General features: G+C 40.5%; 1 protein-coding gene across 1 annotated transcript; it reads right to left on the bottom strand.

Moving 5' to 3' along the window:
- Positions 1 to 7,834: 7,834 nt before the first annotated feature.
- Positions 7,835 to 9,458, bottom strand: LOC146372586 (uncharacterized). Its single transcript, XM_084953358.1, has 2 exons — positions 9,217 to 9,458; positions 7,835 to 8,505 (listed from the first exon to the last, which is right to left on the bottom strand). The coding sequence occupies exons 1-2, from the start codon at positions 9,287 to 9,289 to the stop codon at positions 7,898 to 7,900; spliced, it is 681 nt and encodes a 226-aa protein (XP_084809484.1). The 5' UTR covers positions 9,290 to 9,458; the 3' UTR covers positions 7,835 to 7,897.
- Between the last annotated feature and the right edge of the window lie 5,148 nt (positions 9,459 to 14,606).

Raw genomic sequence — 14,606 nt, 5'->3', positions numbered from 1 at the left:
TCACAGGACAGCAAGAGTAAACGATCGGGAGACTCTTGTCGTCGTTATCGTTCCCCTCGCACGTTTTATTTCTCCGGTTTCAGCGTTTTTGCTTCACAACTAAAGCGAGCAGTTTACTTTGTGCACTAACATGGACTTGAGTCAACCAGCTCCATGTAACCAACTTTAAGGTATAAAGGTGAATTACAGCGCAATAATTACTTGGGCTCGTAATAAGACCCTGGCCAGAATCAGAAGACACCAAATTCGTATGGAGCCAAAGTATTGAGCAGCAATAATGACCTGGACACAATGTTAACTTTTGAGTAGCCACTCTTGTATTGTTACAAGGTATAACAGGTATTTGTCCAATTTGTACAGATAAAGTATAAATTAAAATAAATAGTGTGCACACTCAAACAAAATAAAAGTATTCGTTGGGGCCCTTTAAGAATTTAGAGTTAAGCTGGCGATAGCCAACTTCAAAGGTCCTTGTGAGTGTAACTGGAATGTATGAGTGTGTGGGTGTGTATCTTCTTTGGGGTAGATCGTCCTCAAAGTGGTTGGCTCGCCATCTATCACAACCAGAATATCGTCCTGGTCCTTGGACTTTTCTGTCCTCTCCAAAAACCTGACCTATAATCCAGGTCATAAAATGTACATTCTAATCAGTCTGTTTCAGATGCATTGTTTAAGGTTAAAATACAAAATCAAAATATTGCATCAACCTCATATTCATTGCATCAACATCTTAAATCTTATCAAATCTCACAGTTATGTTGTACAACATTCAATTTTCAAGTATATCAAATATGAGAACTAAACATCTAAGTTGCTCAAATATTTCTCTATTCATGTAAACATTAATTAAACAATACTTATGGTAAGTAACCATTGACATTCAAAATACAATACACCATAACAAATTCAGAACTATGTGCAAATAAGCAACAAAATATACATGTGAGTTCAGTTCAGAGGCATTAAAGCAGTGTGCTTAATTTCTCCACACTATAGGCCTATTCGTGAGAGAGAAATGCACTAAAAATTACCCTCTAGATTACTTTAAACTCACAATGAACTGACAAAAATTAGCTTTAGAGCGGCTAAGAACATGTTGCTCACCGTTGCTCTGTTTCACAAAAGCCCAACACACAATGGTGTCAGAATTGCAGCAGCTCTCCGGATGAAAGGTGAGTGGTTAGCCTGTGAGACACCGAGCTAGCATTAGCGTGATCACGACGGTAAGTCTCTACAAGTTTTTTCTGTCGGAATAACACTCGTCTTACCGACGTTGCTTCTCTCCTTCATCCAGCCACTCGACTCCGGACTTCCAGCAGGTAAGTAGGCTGGCTTTCCTTCCTCTCAATTCTGAGTTTTTCCTCTCTTTTGTCCGTGGATTTCTCGGTTTGAGTAGCAGATGCCTCCACTCCTCTTGCTGAGATGAGAAAAAACCCGGGAGCACCATGCACCTTCACCTCACTTCCTGGCTGACAGGGTCAATGCGGCCTGGGTAGGCTCTGATTGGTCGCTGAGCTAGGTGCCCTCACGTGGGGTGAACTGAGAGGTGCATTCAATGGTCATAGGAAATATGACGCTTGTTGATGTGGACAGTTAAAATAAAGAGTAAATATGATTTTTTCATCTGGGCTACATCCACCTCTGGCCAAGTGCCACAGCCTACAGCCAGATCAACTTGTGACACACATCTGCAGCACGTTTGAATTCGTTTCATGCACAACACATTTGTACCTTTCAATTGTGTCTGTCTGTGCGTCATGCAAATAAACCTTTGAAAAGAATGAAATGATATCATATATTTCTTATTGGCCTACATTTGTACAACATTCCAAATTATATATACAAAGTCATAGAAATCACCACTCCAATTGGTCATCATGATTTTAATATTCTCTTTTCCCATAACAATGAAATACGCCTTGGACAAATATAACACATCAATATTTCATTAGTGTTGTCACATCACATCCTGTAAGCAGAGTCTATCTGTGTCTTTTCTCTGGAAATGAATATTTCCAGCCAATATAGGCAATCCATCAACATGGCTGGAGAGTTGGTAGTTATATACAAGTCTGTATAAGTGTGGTTAATCTAATGAACATTTGTAAGGAGATGGCAGTTACTGTGAATTCACAGCAGTTACACAGTGATTAGTAATGAACAGAGCCAGTGAGAGTGAGTGGATTTAAGCAAGTCAGTGACTCAGGTGTGTCGATTGGTTTGTCATCTGTTTTTGAGACTGGAGGGGACGTAGAAATCTTTTGTTTTAAATCTTAGTTAGGAAGATTCCTGTTTTAAAACAAGCATTTTGTGTGAGAAATGCAAGAAGTACACCTGCAGAAAGCACACAGTTACATTCTGTCCATCACGTGGACAAAATCGAAAATGTTGAGCATTGAAAAACTGAGAACGTTGGGCAAGTTCAAAAGAAATGTGTGTGTGTGTGTGTGTGTATAAGAACGAAAAACCTTTACCAAATGGTTCCTAAAATAGTTATGGAAAGTCTAACTGTTGTATGTCTGTGTTCTACATGTTTATCTGATGGAAAATAAAGTTGCTATTGTTTTATTGCAGTTTCTTGACAATTCTGAGTGGATTTACACAGTACGGGTCAAAATGACCCGCAACAAAATCAATGTCACCTTTTTGTTTGTCAACATAATACAAGGGTTAATTTCCAAAACTTCCATATGATCTTCAATTTGTAGCAGATACACTATCACATAGCAGCTGGAGCAGTCTCCAATGGAGGTCAGTCCACTGCTGCCACCTGTGGCCAAATACCATAGCCTACTACTAGATTAACTTGTGACACATCTGCACCTGCTGCTATGATCACATTGAGTAGAGGCTGAGTGGCTACACTTACCCCTGGTACATCCAGATCTACCCACAAACATGTTGAAAGATGCAATCCCAGCAATGTGGATTGTCAACACTAAAAACAATCAGTAAGCAAAGACAACAGGGATCAATTTTTTCTGTTTATTTAGCAACCACAACATTTGTAGTCGCCTTCTGCAGAGGGGAAGTCCACACACACTGCGTGGTACCACTTCCCACAGAAGGTGCATTCAATCTGCAAGAAAAATTAGATTGTCAGAGTCATTCATCTGAAGTCAGGCTCTTGAGTAAAGCAACTAAACATGTTACAGTGTGCAGATACTGCATATTTCTGTGCAACAGTCTTATCTGTGTATCACTTGATGTTTCCATGCGTCCTTTAGGTGCTCTAGTGTCTTTAGAGTGCAAAGGCATGCAGGTCACCTGAACTATAATTCCACTGTCGGTGCATCAAAGTGACATGTCACCCAGTGATGTTGAAGTAACCCAGTCAAGGTGCTTCCATCTGAGGTATTGATTTCGTTCTCTTACCCATGCTAACGACATGTGATGTTACAACACTGGTGAAATATTAGTGTGTCTATATTTGTTCACGAGGAGTCACGATTACGGTGACTATCAAAATCGTCGATGACTAATTTAATAGTCGACGCGTCATTTGAAGCTTTGTAAGATCACAAAAGACGCAGGAATAAGTAGTAGGATTTAAGAGTGTAATAACGGACTTTTAGTATTTTATTTTATTTATTCTGCAATGCTTCATTACTCACTAATGTTACAAATGTTGAAAGGTAAAAGTGTTCAATAAAATCCTAAATATTGCAAATTGCTGTAAGAAGTCAGTTCTTCTTTCGCTGCTTTAGGACACATCCCATTATATTGACTACTGTACACACACTACTTAATATTTAAGATACAAAAAATACTGGTTTCTGTGCATGCATCTGCAGTGAAGGTGTGTGTTGTTTTGCCATGCAGCTTTTACTTACTTAGGCGCAATCAAGCACTCTTCTTCATTTTGCCTACCATGAAGTCAAGCCAAAAAAACAAGAAAAGAAAAACGATTTTTCTGGTATCTGAAGTATAACAGTTCCCTGAACTACCTCTGATAGTGTCCTCATCATCATAATATTCCCTTTATTTATGATTAGTTATCTTTATCTTCAGAGGTGTGGGTGACAGTTTTAGTGTTTGCTTTAAAAAATAAAAAACAACAAAAACTCAAAACAAAAACTTGAAATATATATATTCTATATACATATATAGAGATGCTCACTCCTGATTGGACACTGAGCTGCACCACCTTCTCCTTCACTCCTCCACCTTGCTGTCCTCTGTGCTCTCTCTCCTCCATCTCCAGGGAACAAATCAGAGTCTGAGCACCAAACCTGTGGACTGTTAGTCTGCAGATAAGAAGGAAAACACACAGAATTCTCATGTTTGCCATTTTTCATACCGTATTATTATCGTATATTAGTTTACCAGTCCAACAGATTTATTTTCCCAAATGGATCATTACAGCTTTTGCCACACTGGTCCACTTGATTGTCAAAGTGTATTAGCTCTTTATTATTTCTTTCTTTTCTTTGAAATGATTACAATCAGAACGGACAGGACTGGGGGATGGGAAAGAGAAAGATGAAGAAAAGAGAAGTTGGGAAGATGCTCAACAGAAGGAGATGGAAAGCAAAAAAAATAGGAGAAGAGAGAGAAGACACTAAAAATCTGTTTGATCACCTGCTGGAAAAATAAAAACAAGCAAAAAGAGAAAAACACAGTAGCGAAACCACAGCAAAAACCAACATAAGCACAAGTTATAGTAAATAATAAATATCTCCACATCCCGGAAGGGTCCTGATCGAGCCACAGGGGCCATAAACTGACAGTTTATTTATAACTAGAAATAATAAAGCAGTTGACGTGTTTCAGGCTGTGACTTTTAGTCTCTGTTGGTACTTCATCACTTTGAATAAGTGTAAGTCAACACCAGGCCGCACTTTCAGTCTTTCCATTAAACAAATGAACAAGAATCCATTGTTTTCACCATTAAACAATAAAATATGCTTCTTGACTCCTTGATGCAGGTGCCCACCTACGACCTGGTTTATTAATACTAAGCTAAAGAGGAAAGCAACTCACTGTAGTTCTCACAGCTCAGGACAAGCAGACACCTGATGTTGAGTGACTGAATGGAACTAAAACAAGAATTCATAATTATGTTTGTCTGCCATGAACACGTGATGATAAAACTCTGCATATGCAGTCAGGAGACTGATGACCTGTGAAATGAGCTGTTAGAAATGTGCAGATATGTGTAAACATTGATCAGCATTTAACATCCAGGATGGAGCAAAACTTCTGACCTGCATGTATGAGAACCTTTAATCACATCATCTTTGTAGTGAAATAGCTGATGACTCATTAAACGTTTCCATGTAATTTATCCACAGTGAAAAATATTCACTTTGCTGGATCTGAAAATCACGTGTTCATTTCATTAGACACTAGCAATACTATTAAACTGGACCTTATCATTATCATATAGCACTAAATGTGAAACTGTGTCATATAACAATCTATATATGTAATATGTGTTTGCCTGAATCTTCCAGCACAAACAGAAAGACGAGCTGTTGTCTGAGTATCAACGCAAGTACACACCAGAAATCGTTCAGTAAAGACAAATTTAATAAATGAAAGCTGGTGAGAGGGCCTTTGATGTTTCTCTTTGGATCATCCTTCCATCCATTTCTTCAGCTTATCCAATTCAAGATTGGAGCCATCCCAGCTGTTATGGGGCCAGAGGCGGGGGTACAACCTGGACAGGTCAGTCTAACACAGAGAAACAGACAACCATTCACACTCACATTCAACCTAACTGCATCTCTCTGGACTGTGGGATGAAGCTGGAGTACCTGGAGGGAACCACAAAGGCCCGAGGACTGTCTTGCTCTCAGGTGACGGCCGTTCACGCTGCTCTGAACACTCTCAGTTGTCTTTGGATCATCCTGTTGTTTGTCTCCCAGTGTCGTTACTGCTCCTCTCCTTTCAAAGACAAACACCAAATAACACCAAATGAGAGTGAATCACTTCAGAACAACGTGAACACTCCTGGTTATTGTGAGCAAACGTCATAACAAGATGAATATATTTACCATTTTACTGAGGGAAAATCTTCTGTGTGGTGTTTCTTCTCATCTTGGCTCGTTTTCCTGACACCCCGTCAAGTCTGTAACGTAGCACAGCGTCTTAAAGGGACATGAACATCGCCAACCTGCACATGCCTTTTCTTTTTTTTTTAAATACCGAATTTACCGACATGGGCAAAATGACGTCGATGAGAGTCATAAATTTCGGTAACGATAAATTTTTGATATATCGCCCAGCCCTAGCCCGACTATATCTAGCCCGTACCTCTCAACCTCACGCACTAACTCAGGCTCCTTCCCCACCAGAGAGGTGACATTCCATGTCCCTATTGCCAGTCTTGGCAGCCGGGGGTCGGTCCGCCAGGGCCTCCGCTCCTGGCCGCCACCCGGCACACAATGCACCCGACCCCTATGGCGCCTCCTGCGGGTGGTGGGCCTGCGGGAGGATGGGCCCATGTCTCCTCTTCGGGCTGTGCCCGGCCGGGCCCCATGGACTAAGGCCCGGCCACCAGACGCTCGCCCTCGGGCACCCTCCCCGGGCCTGGCTCCAGGGCGGGGCCCCGGTAACCCTATCCCGGGCAGGGTAAACTGTTCCCTCGATATTCTTTTCATAAGGGTCTTCTGAATCGCTCTTTGTCTGGTCCCTCACCCAGGACCAATTTGCCATGGGAGACCCTACCAGGGGGCAAAAGCCCCCAGACAACATAGCCCCTGGGATCCCTGGGACACACAAACCCCTCCACCACGATAAGGTAGCGATTCAAGGAGGAGAAAATCCTGGATAAAGGATAATAATTAATAACATCATCAAAACAGACAAACCTGAAAGAATTGCTGATCAGAGCTGTGACAGAGTCACAGATTAGTTGGATGTATACTTATCTTTCACAATGAGAGCGTTTGCATAGACGTCTCTTCAGGTCTTTTTATTGTTTTCTTTCTGGAGAGGAAAGTGATGAGACTGATGAGGAAATACCAAATACAAAGACTGACAAAGGGAACTGAAAAAGTCTAACCAAAACCTATACTGGGGGAAAACTGTAGGAAACAGAACTACTGAGGCAAGGAAACACGAGGGGACGGAGACTAACACTCTGACAAGGGACAAAGGGAGACTGACACAATATTTACACACAGGAGGCTGATTATGGGAACTAAGGACACATAGAAACACAGCTGAACCGATAAGAAATGAACAACAAGTCGAAACAAACTCTAATGACAGTTCAACAAGTTTCTAAACACAACAAATAACTTTCAGGATGTTTCAACAATGTGTAAAATGAGTTCTTATCTTTTTTTGTGAGAGGGCCTTCAATGTTTCTCTTTGGATCATCCTTCCATCCATTTCTTCTGCTTCACCAATTCAAGATTGGAGCCATCCCAGCTGTTATGGGGCCAGAGGCGGGGGTACAACCTGGACAGGTCAGTCTAACACAGAGAAACAGACAACCATTCACACTCACATTCAACCTAACTGCATCTCTCTGGACTGTGGGATGAAGCTGGAGTACCTGGAGGGAACCACAAAGGCCCGAGGACTGTCTTGCTCTCAGGTGACGGCCGTTCACGCTGCTCTGAAGACCCTCAGTTGTCTTTGGATCAAATAACACCAAATGAGAGTGAATCACTTCAGAAACACTCCTGGTTATTGTGAGCAAACGTCATAACAAGATGAATATATTTACCATTTTACTGAGGGAAAATCTTCTGTGTGGTGTTTCTTCGCAGCGTGACTCTTTTTCCTGACTTTTAGAAACAAGAGGCAGAAAAGAAAGAATAAAAGTTAAAACCTCGACAATTTTCAAATATTTTAGGACATTATTTTAGAAACAACCTTAAGCACTATTTACTACTTACCACTTTGTTCAGGCTTGCTGACGTTCGACATGCTTCACTGTATATTATAATCTCAAGCGCTTCCTTGCTTGAGTCGGGCTCCGGATGCTGCTCTCTTCCTCCGCCTTCCTCTTAGCACGCTTTGCCGACATATTTAGAAAACGGCAGAGCACCGAAATGAGAACTCTGCCGTCCGCGCTGTAGTCTGTTATTCTCCAGCGGTTCTTCATCTCAGTGTCCTCTGTTCGGTAAACAGTGGAGATGACTCTTGTGATGGGGAGGCCGTCGACAGTCAGGGTGCGGACACAGTTCCTCCGATCTGCCTTCAGCACAGCAAGATCTGCTTTCTCTGGAAGAACTGGAGTCAGGAAGCGTGGATGAGAGCTGGAGCCCGCAGGCGGCAGCATCATGCCAGCTGGTGAGTCCGTAGGAGGAGAAGGAGTGGTGTTCTCTCTCTGGCTCTGCCTCACATCGACAAATGGTGTCGTCACCAGGTCCCGGTGGAACCATCCTTTAAAAGGTATGTAAGGAAAGTCCTTGGACCCAGTCACCAGGTTATGGTAAAGAGTGAGGACCAGGTGGGACATGGAGTTCAGATGGCTCCTGCTCAGTTCACGGTTCCTCAAGTTAATGAGGACCATCTGAGGTGCAGTGACTGGACTCACCAGATCAGCTACGAGAAAGCAAAGCGTGGGTCTACGTTAATCATGTGATCACACAAATTAAAGCCTGAATTTAAATTGTGCAGACATGGCTTTACATCATCATAAGCTCTTCCACACACAAACAGTAAGAAGCTCCCAGCAGAACTCATTGTTTATGAAAGCCTTCACATTTTTCACCTGGTAAAAGTTTTCATGTTGTGTAAGGCTGCATGGACTTTCACTGAGGTTTTAATACGCATTCACATTAAGGAGTCATATCTTCATATTAGTTGAGCATCGATATTTAGAGAATAAAGCAGCTACATTTAGGTGAGAAACCTCCCACCTCCTTATTGCAGGCACACACTGTTTCAATCTCAAACTCATCCAGCGACTCTGTGAACTTTTAAAACTCCATTCTCCAGCTTTACACATTCACAATCTATGAAACTTTCACGTATAACTCAGCGCCAGCAGCCCAAACATGTCAACTCAAACCCTCTACATGCAAAAACGGCCCGCGCGCTGACGTCAGCGTCCTCCAATGCCTTAGCAATTAAAAAAAACATGGCGCCATCTTTATAGTGTACTGGCACACGTTAAAATTGATGTTACTCAAGTATGAAACATCTCATCCTAAATGTTAACACTCATGAAGTCCTACTTCCAAACAATAAAAGACAAAAATCTAAGTTGTATTTGTTTGCTAGCACTCTGACATATTAGCCTGCTGTACTCACCATAGCGTTGATCTAGCACCTCCTCAATGAAAAGGGAGAGCAGGTGCATCTCGCGACTGAAGTTTGAAGTCATTTTGCAAATCCTTCTTGAAGATTTTCAAACGTTAGCTGTAGTTTGAAAAATCCGAGTTTTCACAGCACTAGTGGGAAAAAGCTCCTGTTTGCGCTCAAACGTGAAACCCGAATTCCCATTTTGCCTCCTGCTTTTATACCTGCACTCAAACACGTCATCATCACCATGACACCCAGTGTCACCGAAAATCAATTGTATATATTTAAAATAAAGTTTGTCTAATTATCATAGTTTTTAAAAATATATATATATTTCTCATTTTATTTTACTGTTTTATTCATCCTTTTCAAAAAATATATTGCCAAACTTTGTCGTTTTAATTCTTTAAAAAATCATTAATTCACCAGTTTACAAAAATGAAGATCGATATCTGAAATTTAAATTAATAAATAAATAATTACAATTGATAATGGATTTTTAGCGTTAAAGAATAGTTTTTCAATGCGCTTTAAATGTTATCAGAGCCGATGTTGTGCCAAAAAGTGATCGCAGTCCAAAAAGTGATTTACGGTATTGAAACGTTTGTTTGTGTCATGACATTTGTAAACAGTTGATGTTTAAGGTGCAGTTCATGTGGAAGCCAGAGGAGGGTGGTGTTGTGCGCATAATACAAAGTGATGGCGAAACCTAAAAGACGGTGTCATGTCTGCTCCCTGAAGCAATCTCATAACAGTTTCAATCTATTTCAAGCCAGTTAGCACATTTCTGTTATGAAGTGCAATCATTTTTTGGCAGTAAACTTTTAAATCCTTTTATTATGAATATCACATTCTCAGACTTTCAAGAGAGACCAGACCAATAGGGCAGCAGAAATCACAAAAATAAATAAATAAATAACAGTTTTATAAAGATTAAATCAGTAAAAAAAAAAAAAAAGACTGGAATGATTATGATGTATAACACAGAATATGTACAATAACAGAGTTATAAACACACCTAGAAAACACGTGATACTTTTATTTCATCTATAACCTCTGTGCAAATTTTGTTGACTGCAAAGTGTTTATGAATATGTTTTTAAAAGCTGGATATCTGACTGTCAGTTAATAGCAATTAAAAAGAAAGCTGACTTTTATTATTCCTAAATGGAAAAAGTCCATTATGAATTTTTGTTATGAATTTCATTTATCAATCCACCTCCTCACTGCTCTTTCCCGGTGCAGCAGCCAGAGCTGGATCAAGCAGCCAGATGGCTTCTGGAGGAAGACTAACTGCAACAAAGGGTCTCTGGGAGGCTGCTCAGGCACAGCAGCTGAAAAATCAAAGATGAAATAAAAACTGGACCTGATCATGGTGCTGGATGAGACAAAAAGTCTAGATGATAAACCAGTGTATGAATTAGTAACACTGATTATGATGATCATGTTTAGGTGGAAAGTAGCGAGCTAACTTCCTGCTAACCTCTAACTCAGTTAAATTGAATAAACTCTGTTTTCATGGATGCCTGGATGTTAAACTTAGTTGTTAAACCTGGTAAAGCAGCAACACTGATCATTTTATTAAAGATGAAAGAAGTTAGACCGTTTTTAGCTCTCAGTGATCCCTCAGTGTTCATTTGACTTTGGGACCTGAAATATGGCAGCTTTTCACTTACACATTTTTGAACCACTCATTCATAGAAATAGTTTCCAGTCAAAGATCTGGACAGATCCACCAAGTTCACAGTAGTTTTACAATTTTCTGCAGCGCAGAAAAAAAACCCCTGAAAACATCACACCTCTGAAGTAACACATTGTGATTCATGTACAAACAACCAGTGTTGGTCAAGTGACTTGAAAAAAGTAATCAGTAACTAATTACTGATTACTTCCCAAAAAAAGTAATCCCGTACTGATTACTTATTTTCAAAAGTATTTAATTACTTAGTTACTTAGTTACTTTTTAAAAACACGATTTACAACCTGAATAGGTGATAAGACGATAGATCTTTCAGCCCAATCCTACTTTTTCTACATAATCCATCATACAAAATGTAATCAAATGGAAAAGTCTCTTTTTAAAACTTGTTTTATTAGTTTTAACCTTTTAACTATATGCATCAAGCAAAAAATTTAATTATATGCAACATTCTCTGACTGGAAGAAAATTGTTTAACATTTAAACCTATTTTCTGCACATTCCAGCACATAAAATAAAATATTTTTTGTGTTTACACTCACGCTTTCAAATAGATGCAAGTAAAACACAGCAGAAAATAAATAAAGTCAAAGACTAGCGGTCCTTTTGCTCTATTTTCACCTGTAAAGCAGGAGTAGGATAGGCGGAGGTTTACCCTGGTGCAGGTTTGCCGCAGCGGTCAGTTGAAGAAGCCGCGAGTTTCTCTGTGAATTTCCCATTACGTGGTAGCGCACTCGGTGCTTGCTTGGAAGTTTAGGGGTTTTTTTTCGCTGTAAAAAGAAGTTTTCTTCCCACGCACAACGGACACTAATGTTTTTGTAACTTTTTATGGAATCAAACTCAAAGTAAGGTCAGTACTTCCACGCTTTAAACGCTGCACGCTCATACTCTCTCCCGCACTCGATATATTATCCATTGTTGATCTGCACACAGCTGTTGTCACAAACGTCGCACTCGCTTATGTCACTGTCATGAGACATTCTCGCAAAAAAAAATCACGGTTTTAGTAACACAGCGTTCCTACGGGAGAGTAATGGTAATCTAATTACCGTTTTTGCAATAGTAATCCCTTACTTTACTCGTTACTTGAAAAAAGTAATCGGATTACTGCCCATGACAAAGCTGATTTTTATTATTCCTAAATGGAAAAAGTCCATTATGAATTTTTGTTATGAATTTCATTTATCAATCCACCTCCTCACTGCTCTTTCCCGGTGCAGCAGCCAGAGCTGGATCAAGCAGCCAGATGGCTTCTGGTGTCATGAACTGGCTGTGTGGAGGCAGAAGAGGACCCAAACGCAAAACTCACGGAGACGAAAAGCTGAACTCAAAATCACTGCTTTATTGCAGGCTTCACAAAGAAACAGAACTAAACTGGGAATGCCAACAGAAGACCGAGGGAACACAGAAAGACACACAGGTTCGGGGAGGAGACATGGACGACGCGACACTGAACTGAGGGAGACATGCACATAAATACACAGAGGGTTAACGAGGGAAGTGGGAGCACACGGGGAACACAGCTGACACAGATAATCGTAACGAGACAGGGCAGGAGTGAACACAACATGACGCATACTGACGAGAGACTGTCAAAGTAAAACAGGAAGTACACAGAGGTTCAGACAGGAGGAGAGAGAGCACGGGGAGAACACAGACATAACGGGCTGGGGAAAACATGGAATAAAACACAAGGAGAGACGAGGGCTCAAATACACAGAGGGGCACACAGGGGGTAAGAGTCACAAGGGGAAAACACATAAGGAACAACGTAACAGGGCAACCCAGGAAGCATGGCCTAAATAAGGAACAAAATACAAAAATACATGAAAACTAAGAATACTGGGCCAACATGGCCCAGGACCATGACATCTGGAGGAAGACTAACTGCAACAAAGGGTCTCTGGGAGGCTGCTCAGGCACAGCAGCTGAAAAATCAAAGATGAAATAAAAACTGGACCTGATCATGGTGCTGGATGAGACAAAAAGTCTAGATGATAAACCAGTGTATGAATTAGTAACACTGATTATGATGATCATGTTTAGGTGGAAACTAGCGAGCTAACTTCCTGCTAACCTCTAACTCAGTTAAATTGAATAAACTCTGTTTTCATGGATGCCTGGATGTTAAACTTAGTTGTTAAACCTGGTAAAGCAGCAACACTGATCATTTTATTAAAGATGAAAGAAGTTAGACCGTTTTTAGCTCTCAGTGATCCCTCAGTGTTCATTTGACTTTGGGACCTGAAATATGGCAGCTTTTCACTTACACATTTTTGAACCACTCATTCATAGAAATAGTTTCCAGTCAAAGATCTGGACAGATCCACCAAGTTCACAGTAGTTTTACAATTTTCTGCAGCGCAGAAAAAAAAACCCTGAAAACATCACACCTCTGAAGTAACACATTGTGATTCATGTACAAACAACCAGTGTTGGTCAAGTGACTTGAAAAAAGTAATCAGTAACTAATTACTAATTACTTCCCAAAAAAGTAATCCCGTTACTTTACTGATTACTTATTTTCAAAAGTATTTAATTACTTAGTTACTTAGTTACTTTTTAAAAACACGATTTACAACCTGAATAGGTGATAAGACGATAGATCTTTCAGCCCAATCCTACTTTTTCTACATAATCCATCATACAAAATGTAATCAAATGGAAAAGTCTCTTTTTAAAACTTGTTTTATTAGTTTTAACCTTTTAACTATATGCATCAAGCAGAAAATAAATAAAGTCAAAGACTAGCGGTCCTTTTGCTCTATTTTCACCTGTAAAGCAGGAGTAGGATAGGCGGAGGTTTACCCTGCTGCAGGTTTGCCGCAGCGGTCAGTTGAAGAATCCGCGAGTTTCTCTGTGAATTTCCCATTACGTGGTAGCGCACTCGGTGCTTGCTTGGAAGTTTAGGGGTTTTTTTTCGCTGTAAAAAGAAGTTTTCTTCCCACGCACAACGGACACTAATGTTTTTGTCACTTTTTATGGAATCAAACTCAAAGTAAGGTCAGTACTTCCACGCTTTAAACGCTGCACGCTCATAATCTCTCCCGCACTCGATATATTATCCATTGTTGATCTGCACACAGCTGTTGTCACAAACGTCGCACTCGCTTATGTCACTGTCATGAGACATTCTCGCAAAAAAAAAATCACGGTTTTAGTAACGCAGTGTTCCTACGGGAAAGTAATGGTAATCTAATTACCATTTTTGCAATAGTAATCCCTTACTTTACTCGTTACTTGAAAAAAGTAATCGGATTACCGCACATGACAAAGCTGATTCTTATTATTCCTAAATGGAAAAAGTCCATTATGAATTTTTGTTATGAATTTCATTTATCAATCCACCTCCTCACTGCTCTTTCCCGGTGCAGCAGCCAGAGCTGGATCAAGCAGCCAGATGGCTTCTGGTGTCATGAACTGGCTGCGTGGAGGCAGAAGAGGACCCAAACGCAAAACTCACGGAGACGAAAAGCTGAACTCAAAATCACTGCTTTATTGCAGGCTTCACAAAGAAACAGAACTAAACTGGGAATGCTAACAGAAGACCGAGGGAACACAGAAAGACACACAGGTTTGGGGAGGAGACATGGACAACGCGACACTGAACTGAGGGAGACATGCACATAAATACACAGAGGGTTAACGAGGGAAGTGGGAGCACACGGGGAACACAGCTGACACAGATAATCGTAACGAG

The sequence above is a fragment of the Perissodus microlepis genome, chromosome 15 (assembly GCF_051167445.1).
Source record: "Perissodus microlepis isolate ML-2025 ecotype Zambia chromosome 15, ASM5116744v1, whole genome shotgun sequence".
NCBI lineage: Eukaryota > Metazoa > Chordata > Actinopteri > Cichliformes > Cichlidae > Perissodus > Perissodus microlepis.
Note: the sequence above shows the minus strand (reverse complement) of the source record. Positions and strands in the feature narration are given on the sequence as shown.